A 19,674-nucleotide genomic window follows, 5' to 3' on the forward strand; every position below is an offset into this window, starting at 1 on the left:
AGTCATCACAAGCATGCCTTGCTTTTAAACAAAAAAAATTTTTTGAAAAAACAACAAAAACTAGTACTGATCACTTTTCTGACAATACACAATTACTCAAAATTAACTAGTACTGGGAGAGGAAAGGGGGGGGCCATACCTATGGGCCTTGTCTCACACAAGTGCATGTGGGTAGGTGCAGGGCATTTGTCATTATTGCAAATACGAATTTTAATTTTTAATCTTTAGTTTGATTTAAACATTGCTTTTAGTATGATGCCGACACCAGCTGTGCAGAAAGGGCTCTGGAGAGATGTTCATAGCAGCACACACCTGCGGCTCTTCTTCGGTTCTGGAGGCTCCAGGGCAGCCAATATTGCTTCATCAAATACATTCTTTAGGCCTTTCTGAAAAGGGGTAGAAAGAAAAAATGGGCAGTCTGATTTTCAGTATAATAAAGTTGGAGTTCAAATTTAAAACATTCAAACCCCCAAGAGTTGGCAAAGAAAGAAACATTAAAAACCCTGAATCTCAACACAATAATCTCACTTCACCAAGTTTTGTCCAGGCAGGGCACTGGAAGGATTCAGCAATTCAGAAGCAGAGGAGCAGATATTCATGAGTAAGACAGTGGTCCTTTGACAAAGCTTTTGCAGACCAATGTATGTCACAAGAAGCAAACAAGTACATGTGCCATCTGCTCATTCAATGGGTTTTGTAATGTGTTGCTGAAACATTTTACATAAAAACAAGAGAAGCAGCTCTGCATTCAAATGAAACAGCTGGATATGAAACAGGACTGAGAAGACGGGCATGGGGCAGTGGCATCCTTATTGTATGGAAGGCACAGGCAAAGTGAGCATGATTATGGTAGCTGCAAAGATACTCAGTTTGAACTCCCTTTATCCCACCAAATTAGAACCAAGGGGATTCAAGGAGGCAAAAATGTGGGTACCTGATACTTATGTAAAATTAGAGCCAGTCAGTGCAACAGGAATAAAGCTTCATCAGGCATTTATACAAACAATTGTATATTTTTAATTTCAAAATTTGAAGGTAACCACAATTGTGTTTCCCTCACAATAAAATCAGAAGCAGGAAAATATAAAGGTGGCAGCTTTACATCTCAACATTAACAAACCTTAAGTCAACTGTTAAAATGGGGGCTATTCTTAAAAGATAATGTAACAAATGAACTCATAAAGCAGTAGCAGATACATCGATATCTTCCCCATCCCAGACTGACAAATACTCCACTATAGCACAGACAGCCAAAGCAATAGCAACACAAAGTTTCACTGCACAAAGGAAAACCAGGAAAGAATTCTCCCTTCCCCATTACACCCTACTAGCGGGTCACCCTTTTTCCATAAAGTTTGTCATGCAATTACAATTAACAATTGATCATAAAAGTAAAATGATGTTTGTGTTACTTTCTCCATCTAGAACTGAGATCTAGAAGTGTTAGCACTCTTCTTATTTTCTCCAACAGGACATTCTTAATGCCAGACCAAGTTCCCTTTTGCAATAGTGATCCAAACCAAAAAGCTCTGAGCATCAGGCAACTCAAGAAGCAGAAAGTTAAACAAGTCCAACTTAACTACTGATCACAAAAAATATTCTATCAGATATTGCATTCTTGATCAAAATCTAATACAGAGTTTGCTCTAAGGTGGTGAGTAAAAAGACGCAGAGGCTTTCAAACAGCATGGTTTTATTCCTTTGTTTTTAAACGCTCTTTCTACAGTAGTGGGACAGGAAGCAGCAGCAAAGAGGGGAAGGAGAAAACAGTTTAGAATATACAGCACTTCCTTTTGGGTTGAGTTTCCGGAGGCTCGAGGGCAGCTAGGATAGCCTCATCAAACACATTCTTCAGACCTCTCTACAAGACAGAGGGGAGGAGAGAGAATAGCAGCCAGGTTAGAGGATTAGAAAGACTAGCAGATACAACAGCAGTCTGGATTAATGAGCTGAATTCACAGAAGCAATGTGCTGTAAGAAAAACAAATGCCAGAATGCTAGATCTTAAACCCACTATTGGGAGAGTAGATAATAGAAACTTCACCTCAAAAAAGGTTAATTGAGCAAGAAAGCAATTTTTATGAAAATGCAGTATGTTGGCTTCTATTACACACTGAAACCTAACATTACAACATTTTAGTGAAAATAATGCCAAGAGAAGAAAAATAGATATGTAAGCACAAGATACACACATCTGATAATTAAGCCTTGCAGAATATCCCAGTATTTCTACGATAAGAATGACATACACATTTTGGAAATAAATCTATTACAATTTCAGGCTTATGTGAATTCAGCCCCTGAATAACTGAAGGACACAAATAGCAGACTGACAGGCATGCTACCTGTTTCTAGGTTCAGTGACATATCTGGATGGGATTAATCAGGATTTCAGAGTAACTTGGTTTCCCAAAACAAAAAGTTAGATATTTAGAGTGTTAAATGTGCGACAGTACCAACTGAGAGGAGTTTAAAGGACTCTAGAAACAGCATACACTTCAGTTATTCAGCAATGTTATTAGCGCAAGTAACCACCACCCAAGTCATAAGAAAACAAAGAATAGAGTCCTAGGATGAGTTATAGCAAGCAGTCCAATGCTTTAAGATGTCTGCATGGGTATCAGAGCATAAAGCATGGAGTGAAAACAAAGAATATTCTCAAATCTACAGGGATTATGATGCAGAAATACACTTACACCTCAGCCAGAAACTCCAACGTGACAGTGTGACTCAGTAGTAGTGGTACCTTGGGCCCAGGTCTACAGGCTTACCTAAACCCACATAAATCTGAAGCCACAGGTTTACCACCCAAAGGAGTTTCACATGCACTTTAGGTCAGTTTGACCCCAAGTAAAATGTCCCAAAGTCCCAGAATACATCTCTAATAGTAAGTGCCAAACCTTGACTACCCCAGGTATTCCCACCCCCACCCTACCTCCACCATGGCATCACAGAGGACTGGTACACACTCATCCCATTAGATATGAAATAAATGAGAAATAGTAGTAAATAAAAGAAGCAACAGGCTAAAAACTTTCTTCCTTCCACATCATTTACAAAGTAGAAATGCTATACAAAAGTTAAAGTTCCTCTACAATTCTTTCTAGTCATCCAGGAACAAACTCATAGTCAAATATGAAAGGAAGGAGGGAGGATGGGAAGGGAAATATACTTCATAAGGGAAAAAAGAGGAGGAGGACCATTAGAAAGTAGGGTGTATCCCTTAACAAGAAGCAAATCCTTTTTTGCTTCTCGTGGACAGAGATCAACAAATACCCTATGAAAAAATTAATCTTTGCTTTACCCACTATGTGTTTATATAGAGTTTAGTTTTAGAAAAATAAGCAGAATTGGGAGTCCTAAAAGTTCTAGCTCCCAAACATAACCACAGACCCTATTTTGTACCTTTCTCCTTTTCTGACTTCTCCAAACTTCAAAATCTGGTAAGAAAAAAGTACCTGCTAAAACCTTTTAAACTTCCTATTCTCTGCAAAGTAATTTCCTATATAAACCTGTTAACGTTATAAAAATCTTAAAAGAAACATCCAGTTATCTAAAACAAGATTCACCAGTAACCTAAAATTGGGTCCACATGGCCTACTTGCCTCCATTTCCTTAAAAGCAGTCCATATCTAGAGAAGAGGGGTATGCAACAGATGCACGTAGGATTAGTATCTAACTCTGACATGGATGTTCTGCACACTTTCTCCTTTCCCCCCTCCCCCACCTTCATTATGCACACACAGACACACTTTTCTGGGGATGGCATCAAAACAGAGAAGCAACAGACATTTTTTTTAAAATCTCAGTGCTGTGTGTAAGAAGTTGTAAACCTTCTGAATTTTTAAATATCTGCTTTTACAATGGCACTAAACTGACAAGAAAAACTGTTAAGGAGAATGCGTTTAAATCATCTGATATTAGGCCTTGAAGTCAGCCTATGGATAATTTCAGTTATCCAGTTAAGCATAAAAGTTTTATCTTTAAATATCCAACCAAGCACTAAATTGGAGATTATTAAATTATGCACCAGACCCTATATACTAAATACCTAGTGCATACGTAATATATAATTACATGTGCCATTTATCATGGTATACATAATCCATAATCAAGATTCTAATAGTGTTTTAAAAAAAAACTTAATAACAATTACCTGAAAAAGCGAGCATGATAAATATAAGTGGATTCAATATAATTATTAGAAACCTCTACCCTTCAACCCTGCCCTATTTTAATTAGGAACGTTTGGTCATTGTTCAAACATCAAAGCACCAGTACCAGTAGAATACAGGGATTCTGTGCTAATTATTTCCATAATTCTTTCCTTTGCCCCCAGAATAGTACTCAAAGGAGGGCATAGCAACACCATGAAGGTGGAAAAGATTAAACCATACAAGTCAGCTACAACTCTCACTCTAAATACTCTAACACTGCTCCTTGTCCTCAGAATCTGAGTTTCCCATCAAACTACAAGAGGAGTTCCATTCATAAATGGCCCAAAAAAAAGAGGTCCACATTAGAAAGAAATACCCAAAAGCACAGGAACAGAGACACCTTATAAAGCATATCTGAAAAATGTGGCAGAAATAGCCAAGGCAGCCTTCTTTGACATGAAAGTCTCAATTATTATAACTAATACTCTGTCCCAGTTGAATTAACCCAGAAACAGTGTAGCACCACAACTGTCAGAATTGTCAAGAAAACATCAGATATATTTACACAAAAATTTAAGTCTCTTAAAGGGAGAAAAAAAAAATCATTCGCATCCTCTCTTGTCTATGCTTATCTGGACATATCCTGTTTTTCTGGGATTTTTTTGTCTGCTTTTTTTTTTTTCCACAACCCTGACCACTACAAATTATTCAGTACAACATGGGAGCTCAACAACACAAGAGCTTTAGAGACTTTTTTTTTTTTTTCCCACAATCCTGACCACTACAAATTATTCAGTACAACATGGGAGCTCAACAACACAAGAGCTTTAGAGACTAATAATGTTCCCCATGAACACAGAGGCCTCTAGCAAAAGAATATACAATATGAAGCTGGTCATATTCTTCCTGGGCAGCAGTGAGCACTGCTGACCACTGTTAGAAATAACCCCTGTGTCCTAATGCTCTATGAAACTACTCAACAATAAACAAACATGGGCTTTCACACATTCCTTACCTGTGTGAGTGCAGAACACTCCACATACTTGACAGCCTTCAGATCACGGGCCAGCTTTTCAGCAGTCTCTGGAGTGATTGGTTTCTGTTTGTTCTTGGCAAGTTTCTCGATAGTGGAGGGGTCATCTCTGAGATCGATTTGGGTCCCGACAAGCAAGAAAGGGGTCTTTGGACAGTGGTGAGTTATCTCGGGCACCCACTAAAGAAAAGGTATTTTAAAATACACCTTCATTAATCCACAAGCCTCTAAAGCTATTTATGACAAGTCAACAGAAATTCTATAATGATCTTTTTCAGGGCAAGAATATGTGACCAACTTACCTTTTCTTTCACATTTTCAAATGAGGACGGAGAAACCACTGAAAAACAGACTAGAAATACATCTGTTTGTGGATAACTCAGCGGTCGTAATCTGTCATAATCCTCTTGCCCTGGAAAAAAAATTAGAGAGAAGTCAGCAACTGAATCTTGGTGTCCTCACAACATTAAAAATCACAAGTCAGTCAACACATTAAGCATGCAGCTTAACAGCACATTGATCATGATTATTTATCTAATAAAATAAATGGCTTTGTAATACAACATTTGGACAATATACTCATTTAGCTAATCCTATTTAATATGTCGAGCACTCAGAACAGCAATAAATTTGCTATTATATTATTTGCTTTTTTACCACTTTGCAGTTTTCAATCTTTGTGTCCATTAGTAACCCAAATATAGTGTAATAATAATAAACTGTTGCCAAAGAAATGGTCAAAAATCAATCCTAGTCAGATCTGGTTAAGAAACAATCACAACGAAACCATCTAAGAAAACAAAAATCTGGGCCAGCCCGGTGGCGCACTGCTATAGTGCGCCGCTTGGGAAGCGCGGTGGCGCTCCCGCCGAGGGTTCGGATCCCACATACAGACTGGTTCCCGCTCACTGGCTGAGCGAGGCGCGGGAGCAACGCTGAGGGTTGCAATCCCGTTGCCGGTCCCGGTCCGGTACGGGGGCGACACTGAGGGTTGCGATCCGTTGCCGGACACGGAAAAAGACAAAAAAAAAAAAAAGAAAACAAAAATCTCAGTGAAACCCAGCTGAAAAACTCCATTGCCCATCATGACTACAGAAGCAGGTTCACATGTTTAATGTGTGCACATAAAGCCAGTATGTGAAACTGAGAAGGTCCAGGGAAAAAAAATTGGCAAGAATCAATGGGATGCTCAAAAAGAATAAAATATTTAGGAATTAACTAAGGTGGTGTAAGACTTGTACAAGAGAAATTACAAAACACTACTAAAAGAAATTTTAAAAGACATACTAAATGGAAACATGTCCCATGTTCATGGATTGGAAGACTTAATATTGTTAGGATGTCAATACTACCCAAAACAACCTACAGATTCAATGCAATCCCTATCAAAATCCCAATGATTTTTTTTTTTTTGCAGATACAGAAAAACCCATTCACATGGAATCTCAAGAGATCCCAAATAGCCAAAACAATCTTGAAAAAGAAGAATAAAGCTGGAGAACTCACACTTCCTGATTTCAAAACTTATGAGGCTACAGTAATCAAAATAATGGTACTGGTACAAGGCAGACATATAGATAATGGAATAGATTAGAGAACCTGGAAATAAACTTTCAAATATATGGCCCATATTTTTGACAAGGGTGCCAAGACTATTCAGTGGTGAAAGGACACCTTTCAACAAACGATGCTGAGAAAACTAGATATCCACATGCAAAAGATGAAGTTGGACCCTTACCTAACACTATATACAAAAATTAACTCAAAATGAATCAAAGACCTAAATGTAAAATCTAAAACTTTAAAAATTCTCAGAAAACATATGCAAAAGCTTTGCAACATTGGACTTGGCAATGATTTTTTTGGATATGACACTAAAGGCACAGGCAACCAAAGAAAAAATAGACAAACTGGACTTCATGAAATTTTTAAAAATTTATGCATCAAAAGACATTGTCTACAGAGTAAAAAGGGCAACCCACAGAAAGGGAGAAAATATTTGCAAATCATATATCTGATAAGGGATTAATAACCAGCATCTATATAGGGCCGGCCCGTGGCTCACTTGGGAGAGTGTGGTGCTGATACACCAAGGCCACGGGTTCGGATCCCTATATAGGGATGGCCGGTTAGCTCACTGGGTGAACCTGGTGCTTATAACACCAAGTCAAGGGTTAAGATCCCCTTACCGGTCATCTTTTTAAAAATAAAAAAAAATAAAAAAAATAAAAAAACCCAGCGTCTATAGAGAACTCCTAAAACTCAACAAAAAACAAACCCAATTCAAAAATAGTCAAAGGACTTGTACAGACGTTTCTTAAAAGAAGATACACAATGGTCCACAAATACATGAAAAGATGCTCAATACATCACTAATCACTAGGGAAATGCAAATCAAAACTACAATGAGATATCATCTCATATTCATTAGAATGGCAAAAGAAGTATTAGCAAGGATGTGTGGAAATTGAACCTTTGTACACTGTTGGTGGGAATGTAAAATGGTACAGCCACTGTGGAAAACAATATGGAGGTTCCTCAAAAACTAAAAATAGAATTACCACATGATTTAGCAATTCCACTTCTGGACATATACCACAATACAATTAAAAGCAGCATCTCAAAGAGATATTTGTATACCCGTGTTCTTAGCAGTGTTATTCACAATAGCTAAAACATGGAAGCACTTCATAGCACCAGTCATTCATAATCACTTAAAACTAGAACCCAGGGCCGGCCTGTGGCTCACTCGGGAGAGTGCGGTGCTGATAACACCAAGGCCACGGGTTCCGATCCCATATAGGGATGGCCGGTTTGCTCACTGGAGTGAGCATGGTGCTGACAACACCAAGTCAAGGGTTAAGATCCCCTTACCGGTCATCTTTAAAAAAAAAACAAAAAAAAAAACTAGAACCCAAACGTTCAACTTGTAAATGGATAAACAATTTGTGCTATATTCATAGAATGGAATACTCAGCAACAAAAAGGAACTACTAGATACACACAACATGGATGACTCTCACAAACATTATGCTAAGTGAAAGAAGTTAAACACAAAAGACTACATATCATATGACTCCATTTATATGAAATCCTAGCAAAGCAAAACTGTAGAAACCTAGAGAGCAGATTTGCAGTTACCTGAGGCCAGGTAAAGGGAAGGGACTGAATGCAAAGGAGCAAAAAGAAACTTTTTAGGGTGATAAAAATGTTATGTATCAGTTGGTTAGAGCACAGACTTACAACACCATGATCATGAGCTCAGATGCTCATACCGACCAACCACCACACACACAAAAAAAAGTTATATTACTTAATTATGATGGAGATAAGCAAAATTCTCCGAACTGACACATTAAAATGAATAAACTGTCAATAAAGTTTTAAGAAGTACTGATTAAAAAATGTAAAGGCTTACAAAAAATAAGATTTGAAATTTGAAAATAAAACTTAAAATTAACTTTCAACCACAAGTAGCCATAAATTGTTTATCCTCTACATACAGATTGCCTCCAAGGGCACACAAAAACAGAAAAAAAAATCCCTCACCTATTATGAGATTATGGGTCATTATTTTATCACCTCTATTTCCCAAGTTTCCTCTAATACAAGGGTACTTCAAAAAGTTCATAAAATGATTCATATTATTTTTCAATTCTATTTTTCCATGAACTTTTAAGTACCCTCATATACCATTACTCTTCTAATTTTTAATTCATTAAGATTTTCTCTAAATTTAACTGTTTACTATTGTCTCTCCATTTCACGCTCCCAATTAAACCCAGACACTTCCTCAAAGTGCACTGTAAGAGCAATATGCCAGCTGGCAGACCATGACAGAGTAACTGATAAAATGCAGAAAGTTAAGAATTCCTACATATTAAAAAGGATACCTTTCTGAGATTTTTCTTTGGCTAACTGAGCTGATAATAAACGACTACATACAGAGAAGTCAGAAATAAAAATGTGCAGCCAGTGTTAAAACAAGTAGGAAATAACACTGAGGAATTAGGTACATTTAAGGAAGAAGTAATTTGTCCTTATAATTTAGAGAGTTGATAACAAATGTCAGTACTGTGAGCCAGATATTGGTTCATCCTCAACATATTTTCAGATGTTGTATAAAATAAAAAGCTATCTATCATAAGAAGCTATCTAAACATGTATTATACAGACACTTATGCTAAATAAGCCTTCAAATTGCAAAGTGATAACAATAAACACTATAAATGGTTTACCAGTTTACAACCTCGGGCATATTTAGGAAACTCTGGGCTTTAAAAAGGGGGAAGGTAGGGGTGAAGGGAGATAATCAGTAGGCATGCTTGCTATAAATTCATTCCCTTAGTCTCTATCCAACCACTAACACAGTCCCTAATTCTCTGCACGGTGCACATATCAGGGTTTTAATCCAATTCAGAGCTTGTCTAAGGAACTCTGCTCTCGCTTTACTTTATCTTCTACTACACCTTCAACCCAGGGTACTCCAAACTCCTATCTGCCATCCCAAGTCTGGGATTGCTCCTTGGTCTAGCATCAACCATCATTATATTCAATCTTGATAACTATTAACAAAAGGCAAGTGATTTACTAATATGCTAGTCTCCCAAAATGTCCAAAAAAGAAAGACGACTAGCAACTGTTATAGTTACAGATCAAAACATTATAAAAGACATTAAGTTTTTACCGGCAGTATCAAAAAGTCCAAGAGTATATGGCTCCCCACCAATCATAACTGTGACTGCATAGTTGTCAAAAACCTAAAAACAAAAACAATACAACACTGTTAGTGAGCAAAGGGAGGGTCAAAATGGTATAGGACAACTCTTAAGCTAAGGCAATGTTTCCCCTTCCTAAAACTTAATCTTCCCTTAGTCCGTCTTCCTTATAAAACCAACCTTGCCAACTAAATCCTTGTATGAGCTAAAAGTGACAGAAGATGTGCTCTGGGATGTCTGCTCTACCCCAGCAGCCTGAATAAAGAGCCACACAAGGTTTAGAGGTATCACAGGAACAGAATCCTCTAGCCACACAAAATGATTCTGTTCAAGTCTGAAACTTTGAGACAGTGTTGTACCTCAATGTTCACTCTGATTTCTAAGAAATCATTTCTTCACAGACCATTTCTTTTTAATCTAGAATTAAAATCTCCTAGATCTGTTGTATTTTTTTCCTTTCAGGGTCCCAGACAAGAAACGCTTGTTGCAAACAATCCCATTTGAGAGAAATAAATTCCCCTTCAAAGTACTCCAGGAAAGCCAAGAAAAGTCTGGCAGATTATCTGTTGGAAATTTCATAAATAATATTATTGAGTACAAACCACATGATCTAAGATATCTTCTCTGACTAGATGTTTTATTTGTAAATCAACCATAAAACCTTTAACAAACTCATGTACTAATATTGCTTGTACTAAGTTATTTGTGAAAATGGGGGGTAATGGTGCTAAGTGGGAAAAGACGCAAAACTAATTCATGGATTCTTTTGAATTAATTTACAATTGAAAAGCAAAATTTTCACATACAACTGCAATTTGTCAAATTACTATAAAATGTTTAAATTTAAAAAACTAAATAAAATTTTAAAAATAAAAGCAATGCAGGGCTGCCTGATTAGCTCAGTTAGTTAGAGCACAGTGCTATAACACCAAGGTCAAGGGTTCAGATCCCCATACCAGGCAGCTGTCAAACAAACAAATAAATAAACAAATAAAAGCAATGCTTTCCAGCTGGGAAAAGGATGCTACATTTTAACATCAGCCCTGCTTAACCTTTAGCTAATTTTCTGGTTCATGTTTTAATGGGTTGTTCAGGAGCTTGTTTAAATGTAAAGAGTGGAAGCAAGGGCATGGGGGAGATGGTAGTTAAAGGAAAGCCAGTTCTTCACAGAGAACAAAGTAATGGAATGAATGTGGTTAACCTCTCAAACTACACAGTTTATTTTAAGTCACACTTACGAAAAGGGACTCAAAATAGCCCTCCTTTACTGGACTGTTCATATACAAGACAGGATTAGGAATCAGAAAAGATGGCTTCCATTCCAAATTCTACTTATAGTAGTGTTTGACTATTTAGACTTTTTAGTCTCATCCCTAAATTCAGCCTGAATTCCTGTAAGAGATGGGTAAGATGATATGTATGATCTCATCATGCTCTAAATTTCTATTATTTTAGAATATAAACAGGTACTATGAGTACATTACTTGTGCTTCATGGTCCACTTATTTACCTAAGCAGGTTCATTTAAAATTGTCCTCTATTGCTACTCTTCCCCCCACCCATCCCTTTTCCAGAGATCCACATACAAGCACACATATAAAACACCCACAATCCCCATAAAATATAACACCAAATGATCAAACTCGTAAAACAGACTTAGAAATCATGTTTACAAGTAAATAACTTTAATGGAGACTGAAACACAAAAATTCTCATAGTTGTCATCACTCTGAAACAAAATCATGTATCTCTCTAAAAGTCCCCTAAAAGTTCCTTGCAACCTCAAAACATTTTCCATGGACACTGTCCCCAAATGGGCCAACTCAAAAATATGATTTTCTATTTAATTATATCTTCAAATTCTCCCCCTCCAAGAAACCTCACCTTCTTTCTACCTATACCCTTGGCCTAATTCAATTATTTTACCTATTTTGGGACATTATAGAGACCGTCAATTCCAACTGAATACAGGCTTTAACCTGTATTTACCTTCCTGATAATACTCGTATCTCCAAAGATGAACCTAAGGTACTCATACATTTACTTCCTTTTCACTTCCAAAAACATACTAGCCCCATATTAATCATACATAGGCTTCTCATAACCCCTAAAATAGCTCACTTAACAGAAGTGATTACTACCATGGCCAGCCAACTCCAACTTCCCCTCACCACTAAATGGACACATACATTTAACATACCACTGGGTTGGTCAAGCAACTTGAACCAAACACTAGATCCCCAAACACATTCTTTCACAAATGAGTGTTACTCTAAGTAATTTTCTCTCTCACTTCATTACCTTCCTTATCCCCATCTTCCCTTGACCCTTCCAAGGAGTTTATAAAAAAGCAACTTTGGGGATAACCCCCAAAGTTTCTGTTGGTGTTCTCATAACAAAACAGGTCTTCTCCGCCCCTAAGAACCAGTTTGGAGCTCTCTTAGTAGTAAAAGAACAACTCCACGAGATAAGGGGAGAGACATACTACTTTCTCTGAAGTTACAAGACCCGACATAGCATCCCAGGAGACCCTGAAGCACTGATCAATCATTGGCCAAGATATCAAAAAAAAAAAAAAAAAAAAAGTCACCTCATTCCAAGATGTAGGGCATACTTCTCCAAACTGAGACCACCACTCTTTAGAATCTTGTCTACTGGAGTTTTGCCTGCCAGCACTTCTTGCAAACCCTTGTGTCACCCCTTCTGACTTTCCACTGATTTTTTCAGCTGTTTAATTTTAAACTGTATATAATTTACCCAAGAGTAGTCAAGATCTTCAAAAACAGGAAACAAAGGCAGACAACAGAAAAATTTCAGTACACACAGAGAAAGTGTTTTCCAAAGGACAAATTTTAATACATTGCATTAACTAATGGAAGCCTTTATACTTACAGTCGGCACATATTCAGATGGAAATTTATTTGTTGTGTAGGATATCAGGAGACATGTTTTGGCAGTATCAAAAAGTCCAAGAGTATATGACTCCCCACCAATCATAACTGTGACTGCATAGTTGTCAAAAACAGTCGGCACATATTCAGATGGAAATTTATTTGTTGTGTAGGATATCAGGAGACATGTTTTACCCACAGCACCATCACCCACAACAACGCACTTAATTGTCTGCATTGCTGGCACAGTTTAGTATCCACTTTAAATATTTCAAATTTGATGTGGACCTCAGCTTCTCCACCGGGGCGTTGCCACCCTTGCTTTGAAAGATAGTTTCATTGGATACAAAATTCAAGGATGACAGTTATTTTCCCTCAACATTGTGGAGATATTATTCCGTGTCTTCTTGCTTCCCTGATTGCTGTTGAGGAGACTGATGTCATTTTCATTTATTCTTTCTTTACGGCCGATTATAAAATCTTCTCTGTTCTTCACGTTCTGCAGTTTCACTGCTTATATCTAAGCATTGATTTCTTTTTTCATTTTTGAAATACAATGTTTTTTTTTTAACTTGTCTTTTTTGAGATACAATTTGGAATTTTTTTTATTTTTCCTTCTTGAGATACAATGTGCTTCCCATTCTCCTTAAGTGATTGGATTCCCCTTACTGATATAAGTGTGAGGCTCAATTCTGGCCAGGTAGACACAGGGTAGTTTTAAAGTGATGGGAGCTGCTGGTAAAAGCTTGGTAGCTGATAAAAAGAAATAAACTGGATATCTGCTTCTGGCATTATGGATGACCTAGGGAGAGCTTTCTACACAAATGGCCAGGTACTAGAAGAAATATGTGGAGAAATGAAACTGTAAATTTCTTAGGGTAGTAGATTTATGGGTTGACTTTTTCCTTTAATTTTAACTTGTCCATGTGTTGATTTTTTTGTTTTTGTTTTTAAATTGCTTCATATTCTAAGACCGTTGAAGACATTTATCTAGATAGGGCCAAGACAGTAGATGTCTATAATATTGATTTATTTATTCTGAGGACTCTGAAAAATGCTTTGTTAGGTCTTAGAACTCAGCAGTACGCTCAAGAAAACATTTTTTTCCTGGTATATTTATAGATTTTTTAAATTTCTGTTTGTCATATTCCTCACTAAGCTTCTGGTAAAAGGAAACAGGTAACAATCAGCTCTGAAGCACATTTCAGAGACCAATTTTAACCAATAAATCTTGTTTAATATATCCTAGTGATGTAAAAAATGTCTAATGGCCAAAACTGAGGAATTAGAGATAAAAGTAGACTTAACCCAAACTTTGTAAATGGGTCTATATCTCTCTTATTTTCTGCTACTCATGGTCCTAAGTATTCTGGAATTGGAAGAAATCTTAGAGTTCATTTAATCTTCGTTTATTTAATCTTTGGTTGAGGACACTGAGTTGTAAAGAAGTTAATTAACCTGCCTGTGTTCACACCATTGGTGGCTGACCTAGGACCACCAAAGCCTTCTTATCTCCAATTTTACAACTCTACAGGAATAGTGACAGAGGGACAATAGGGCCGGATCCATATTTCACTTGTACTGAGCACATCTCATTATCTATTACCAGTTTTGTCATGTTTCTTCTATGTCCTCACTTTCTCTATACCTTAGGAACACGACATTTTACTTTCACTGTGGACAGTGCACACTGCTAGCTATCCAGAACACAGAAATTGTGTTATTTTTAACTTGAAAATATCTGATGTCAGAACCATACCTATGGATAAACATTATTAACAAAGGAATGGCCAAGTAAATTTTAAAATGTTGAGGAAGTACTCTGTTAATAATTAATGTCATACTAATTATAAACTCAAACTAGACTCACAAACCTCAAGGTAAGCCATACTTATTAGAGAGCTGGTCAACCTGCTCTGGCCTTGAACTTTGCAGAAGTCACCTAAGTTCTTTTTGCTCTGCAGTGGAGCTTAGCCTGTATGTCTAGTGGTAATGATTAAGTCTGTAGGGCAGAGCCTTAGACGGGAGGCAGGCAGAAGAGTTTCAAAGCACAGGCTTTGAAATCAAATGAAGCTGGGTTCAAACCCTGACTTGGGCACTTAGTAGCTGTGTGACTTTTAGCAAATAAAGCAGCCTCTCTGAGGCCTCGGTTTACTTACCTGCAAAATTATGGTAGAAATATGGATAGCAGAGGATGGTGTGAGGACCCAGTGAGGATAACATATACACTGTCCTTTGCATAACCCTCAGTGCGCCACCGGGCCGGCCCTATACTTACGTACTTTCTTTCCTCAACAAGCAGCAGGTTCAGTCATTCAGAGCAAGAACAGAACTAGCACAACTACTAGGCTGAAAAAACCTAGACAGAGAAATAGTAACTTGCTCAAAGTCACAATAACAAATAAGAGTCAGTTTTCTATGTTTCTCATTGCTGGTTGTCTCGACTTTTTAAGTGCTATTTTTCAAAAGTCCAAAGTGGTGTAATGAGCAACACAGTTCCTTTTATAAAGAAAGAGAAGAGGCTATACAGAAGGAGTCCAATATAGTATGCCAAGTATTACTTTGTGAAACACTTCCTTCAGGTGCATGTGCACACACAAGTGTATGTATATGTGGTACGTGAACTAAACTGCAATACAAAGGCCTCTGCTTTAAAGAACAGTTCATTTACCTAGTCTTAAAGCTACAGTTACTCAGGCTGTAACCAATAAGCAGCAGAGCACCACCACTATCCTCCCACCCACCAGTAATATATGAGCAACAGGACGAACTAGACAAAAACCAAGGTGATCCCCATCTCTGCAACTGTTTTAATACCAGGTTGCCTATCTACTAATTCAATACTCATGACACGAAGAATCCAAAAATCTACATCTTTGTAATGAAAAAAGTCACTCTAAATCATCCTGACTTATTTATAAGCGGATACAATTATTTTAGCTGATCTTACTGTAGTTTCTCCCTCCTAAGAAGCTGCCGATTACATGGGGCCGGCCCGTGGCTCACTCGGGAGAGTGTGATGCTGATAACACCAAGGCCACGGGTTCAGATCCCATATGGGGATGGCCGGTTAGCTCACTGGGTGAGCATGGTGCTGACAACACCAAGTCAAGGGTTAAGATCCCCTTACCAGTAATCTTTTTAGGAAAAAGAAGAAGAAGCTACTGATTACAAATGCACCCAAGATTATTATATTTCATCAATGTTCAGATACCTTCTCCTCACACTTAAACATCTCTAAAATCAGAATGTGTATTTATTGAGGGTTCCTTCCAATCATTATCAGCCATTTTCCCCCCACATTCTGACATCTATGAAATTGAGATAAATGAAATCTTGGATTCAATGAAATACTTTAACTGTTTTTCTAGGAGAATAAAAATGTAACCACCTCACATATACCTAGATTTTTAAGATAAAGTCCTATTTAAATCACACTCCTAAAGGGGTTACAGTTTCTAGATGGCTAGAGTTGCCACCTTATTAAACATGAAAATACAGACTCACCTAACACTGGTTTGGATACCATGCCTATGTGCTCCTATAGCGCCCTTCACAAGTCTTAAACATAAAGATTTACAAATGCCTATTAACATTTCTGTATATAACCTTATACCGTCTCACACACCACTATACTTCTAGCACTGAGCACAAAGACTAGCACGCTGTGACCTGCAGAATGGATGAAAAAAAATCACACAACCAAAGAATATGAAACTTACGTTAGGAGTGAATAACCTACAGGAAATATACACTCTCCCATTTCTCATCAAAACTATCTGAATTGTATTTCTCTTTCTTTCTTCAACTTCCTTTCATCTCTTTTCTTCCTTTTCTTTTTCCTATTATGCGCTAGAGAAACATTCACACTAATATAACATCAAAGGTTAAAGACACTGATCCCTTTATAACACCAAGTCAAGGGTTCAGATTACCTTTCCAGCCAACTCCCCCCCAAAAAAGATATTCATCCTAAATTAAACCAATTACTAGTTCAACCAAAAATTGTTTTCAAATAATGATAACGATCACACCAAACATTTATATATAGCACTTACTAGGTGCCATGTATTGCTCTAAACAAATTACACATATTCACATATTTCATCCTTCCAAAAACCCTATGAGGTATGTACTATACTATCCCTATTTTACAACTAAGAAAAGTGAGGCTTGGGCCAGCCCGGTGGCGCACTCGGTAGAGTGCGGCACTTGGGAGCGCTCCCGCCGAGGGTTCGGATCCCATATAGAGACCAGTCCGCTCACTGGTTGAGCGCAGTGCGGGCGCGACACCAAGGGTTGTGATCCCGTTGCCGGTCGCGGTACAGGCACGACACTGTGGGTTGCGATCCCCATTACCGGTCACGAAAAAAGACAAAAAGGCACTGTATACTCTACTCTTTCAACTACTAAGAATAATAAGGGTCCTTTGTCATTAGAGCAGAGTTATCCTATCTTCAGGATTTGTGAATGACACCTATAACGTTTGCCATATTCACAAAGACCAACAATATCAATTACTTAGTATATTTTATACTTAGCTAAAGATTTAACATCTGTGAAGTCACAAACTTGATGTTCTAATTATACACACACACATGAACATACAAATCTTATAATATGTATTAAAAACAAATAAATGCTATTACATGCTTGTGATTCACCTAAAATCATCTCATATGACACACTGGTATGCATGATACATGTAAATCCAGGAGTCAAAACTACTCTAGGTATTTTAAGAAGAAAGGGATTTAACACAGGGAATTAGGTATTTACAAGCCACTGGAAGTGCTGGTAGGCTAAAATTGGGGTTGGGCCTCTAGGATTGACTCCCATAAGTCTGTAGAACTGACCTTCCAAGGAAGCTCCAACCTCTGAGATTATCACTGGAACTACTGAATTCAGGAGTACACTGCTGTAGCTGCAGTCTAGGGATCCAGAATCTGCCACTGCTACTGTCAACACCACACCTGCTGCCAAAACCCACAAAACATGTGAATGGGCACTGTATATAGAGTGCAGCCTCAAATTGTGTAGTAATTCCCTCTCAACGTCTGGGAAGCTGAGGAACAGACACAGGAATGAATGCTGCTTTAGAGAAAACTTGCAACTCCATAACCTTTGCTTACCAGCAGAAAACAGCCAAAAAGGCAGAAAAATGGCCCCCATCTCATGAACACCTTTCAAATTTCACACAATTCTATACAAATGGTGGAAATGAATTTACATTGGGAACCTTAGCAACAAGGGAGTCTGGAAAATATGATTTTTAGCTTTCCAGCCTCTGAAATAGAAGAAGGCACACTGAAAAGACGTTTGAGTCAAGGAGTCTAAGATATCCACTGCAGATCACAGGGCATATATCTTTTTCAGGGCACTAGAGCTTGCAAGGAAAAGGCAAGAGAGCAAGGTTTTGATGTTTACCTGACCTCACTCTTNGGTACAGGCACGACACTGTGGGTTGCGATCCCCATTACCGGTCACGAAAAAAGACAAAAAGGGAAAAAATAAATAAATAAAATAATTAATTAATTCATGTATAAAACATCACCAGATGATCCACAGACTGGGGTGGGGGTAGGTGATGATCTGAGGAGACACTTTGCATTTACTATATACGTATACAATGCCAGCTTCAACAACATGGGGAAATGAGGCCAGACATGTTCGTACATACTATGTTGCAATAATGTCAAATCACTATGGCAGGAAAGAGGATACTTAGTATCAATTAAACCAATTACTAGTTCATTTTGCTATCCAGTGTGCCTAGAAAGTTATTTTGCACCAACAACTAAATACCATCCCTCTCCTTAATAGTGAAGTTCATTTGTACCACAACTTAGAATTGGGTTGCGCACCTTAAACACCATAAGAAATGATTTTGCCAATCACAGGAAATAAAACTGTGAAGTAAGGTGTATCCTTCCACCTTCCTTCTTAAAATCTATCCCTCCACCAGACAATTACAGCAACACCCATATCTTGTGGTTCTTAACATTTTGGGGATCCAATTACCCTTTGAGAAACTCAAGAGTTAAAACCCATGAAGTTTTGTGGAGCTATTGAACGCTCTTTAGTATTATTATTGGCTGGCTGTCAACTAAACTCCACCACAGATGATCTCTGGGGAAAGGATTTGTAAGGAAAGGAAAAGCTTCCAGCTAACAGATACCCTATTTTCCCATGCCCCATGGTTAATTCTAGGCACGAGGCACATAAAGCATATGAAGAGATTTGAGATTAAATATTTGCTAATAAATGTGTTTTGTAAAAAATTATATTTTCAGATTATTATACCATTTATAAAACTATACCAAGTATTAATAGTAAATTATTTGAATAAAAAGCATGTCAAACGTTTGGTAATTCACTCTGGTAACAATAAATATTTGGTCTCTCTCCCCAGTTCCTAGCACAGAGCTCCTAAAATCCTAGGAATTTCCTGAGTGATGAGTGTCTTTTGTTATTCATAACAAAATCACATGTGAATTTAGGTGAATAAAGTGACTTTTGTGGGGCCCCAAGATAGCCACAGGATGGGTTGGTTACCATAAAGACCATTCGGCCCCATTTACCAACCTCCAGGGAGGAAAAGGGGGCTAGAGTTTGAGCTCTATCTCCTGAGGTGCTGGCAGGGTGCAGAGTGGAAGCTCTCCCAACCCCATACCTTGTCCTATGTATCTCTTCCATTTAGCTGTTCCTGAGCCGTGTCCTTTATAATAAAAGAGAAAACATAAGTCAAATGTTTTCCTGAGTCCTATGAGTTGTTCTAGCCAATTATCAAACCTGAGGATGATCATGGGAACCCCAGAATTTGTAGTAGACCGGGCAGAAGTGTGGGTAGCCCAGGCACATCATTTGCAGCTTAA

The 19,674-nt window shown here is 37.8% G+C and overlaps 1 protein-coding gene across 5 annotated transcripts in view; it reads right to left on the bottom strand.

Moving 5' to 3' along the window:
• Positions 1 to 18: 18 nt before the first annotated feature.
• LOC103598977 (cell division control protein 42 homolog) overlaps positions 19 to 19,674 on the bottom strand; it is a 41,846-nt gene continuing 22,190 nt past the window's right edge. Inside the window, exons 2-7 of one of the 5 annotated variants that reach the window (XM_008583051.1) lie at positions 12,988 to 13,087; positions 12,801 to 12,855; positions 9,878 to 9,950; positions 5,493 to 5,602; positions 5,173 to 5,370; positions 19 to 386 (exon numbers count right to left, since the gene is read on the bottom strand). In XM_008583051.1, coding sequence (XP_008581273.1) covers positions 297 to 386; positions 5,173 to 5,370; positions 5,493 to 5,602; positions 9,878 to 9,950; positions 12,801 to 12,855; positions 12,988 to 13,037 — 576 coding nt within the window. In that variant the 5' untranslated portion in view covers positions 13,038 to 13,087 and the 3' untranslated portion in view covers positions 19 to 296. Of the gene's footprint in view, positions 387 to 997; positions 1,862 to 5,172; positions 5,371 to 5,492; positions 5,603 to 9,877; positions 9,951 to 12,800; positions 12,856 to 12,932; positions 13,116 to 19,674 lie in introns of those variants that run through there. The other 4 variants (XM_008583050.1, XM_008583052.1, XM_008583053.1 and 1 more) reach the window with 4 other exon arrangements.

The sequence above is a fragment of the Galeopterus variegatus genome, unplaced genomic scaffold, assembly GCF_000696425.1.
Source record: "Galeopterus variegatus unplaced genomic scaffold, G_variegatus-3.0.2 Scaffold2813, whole genome shotgun sequence".
Classification (NCBI taxonomy): Eukaryota; Metazoa; Chordata; class Mammalia; order Dermoptera; family Cynocephalidae; genus Galeopterus; species Galeopterus variegatus.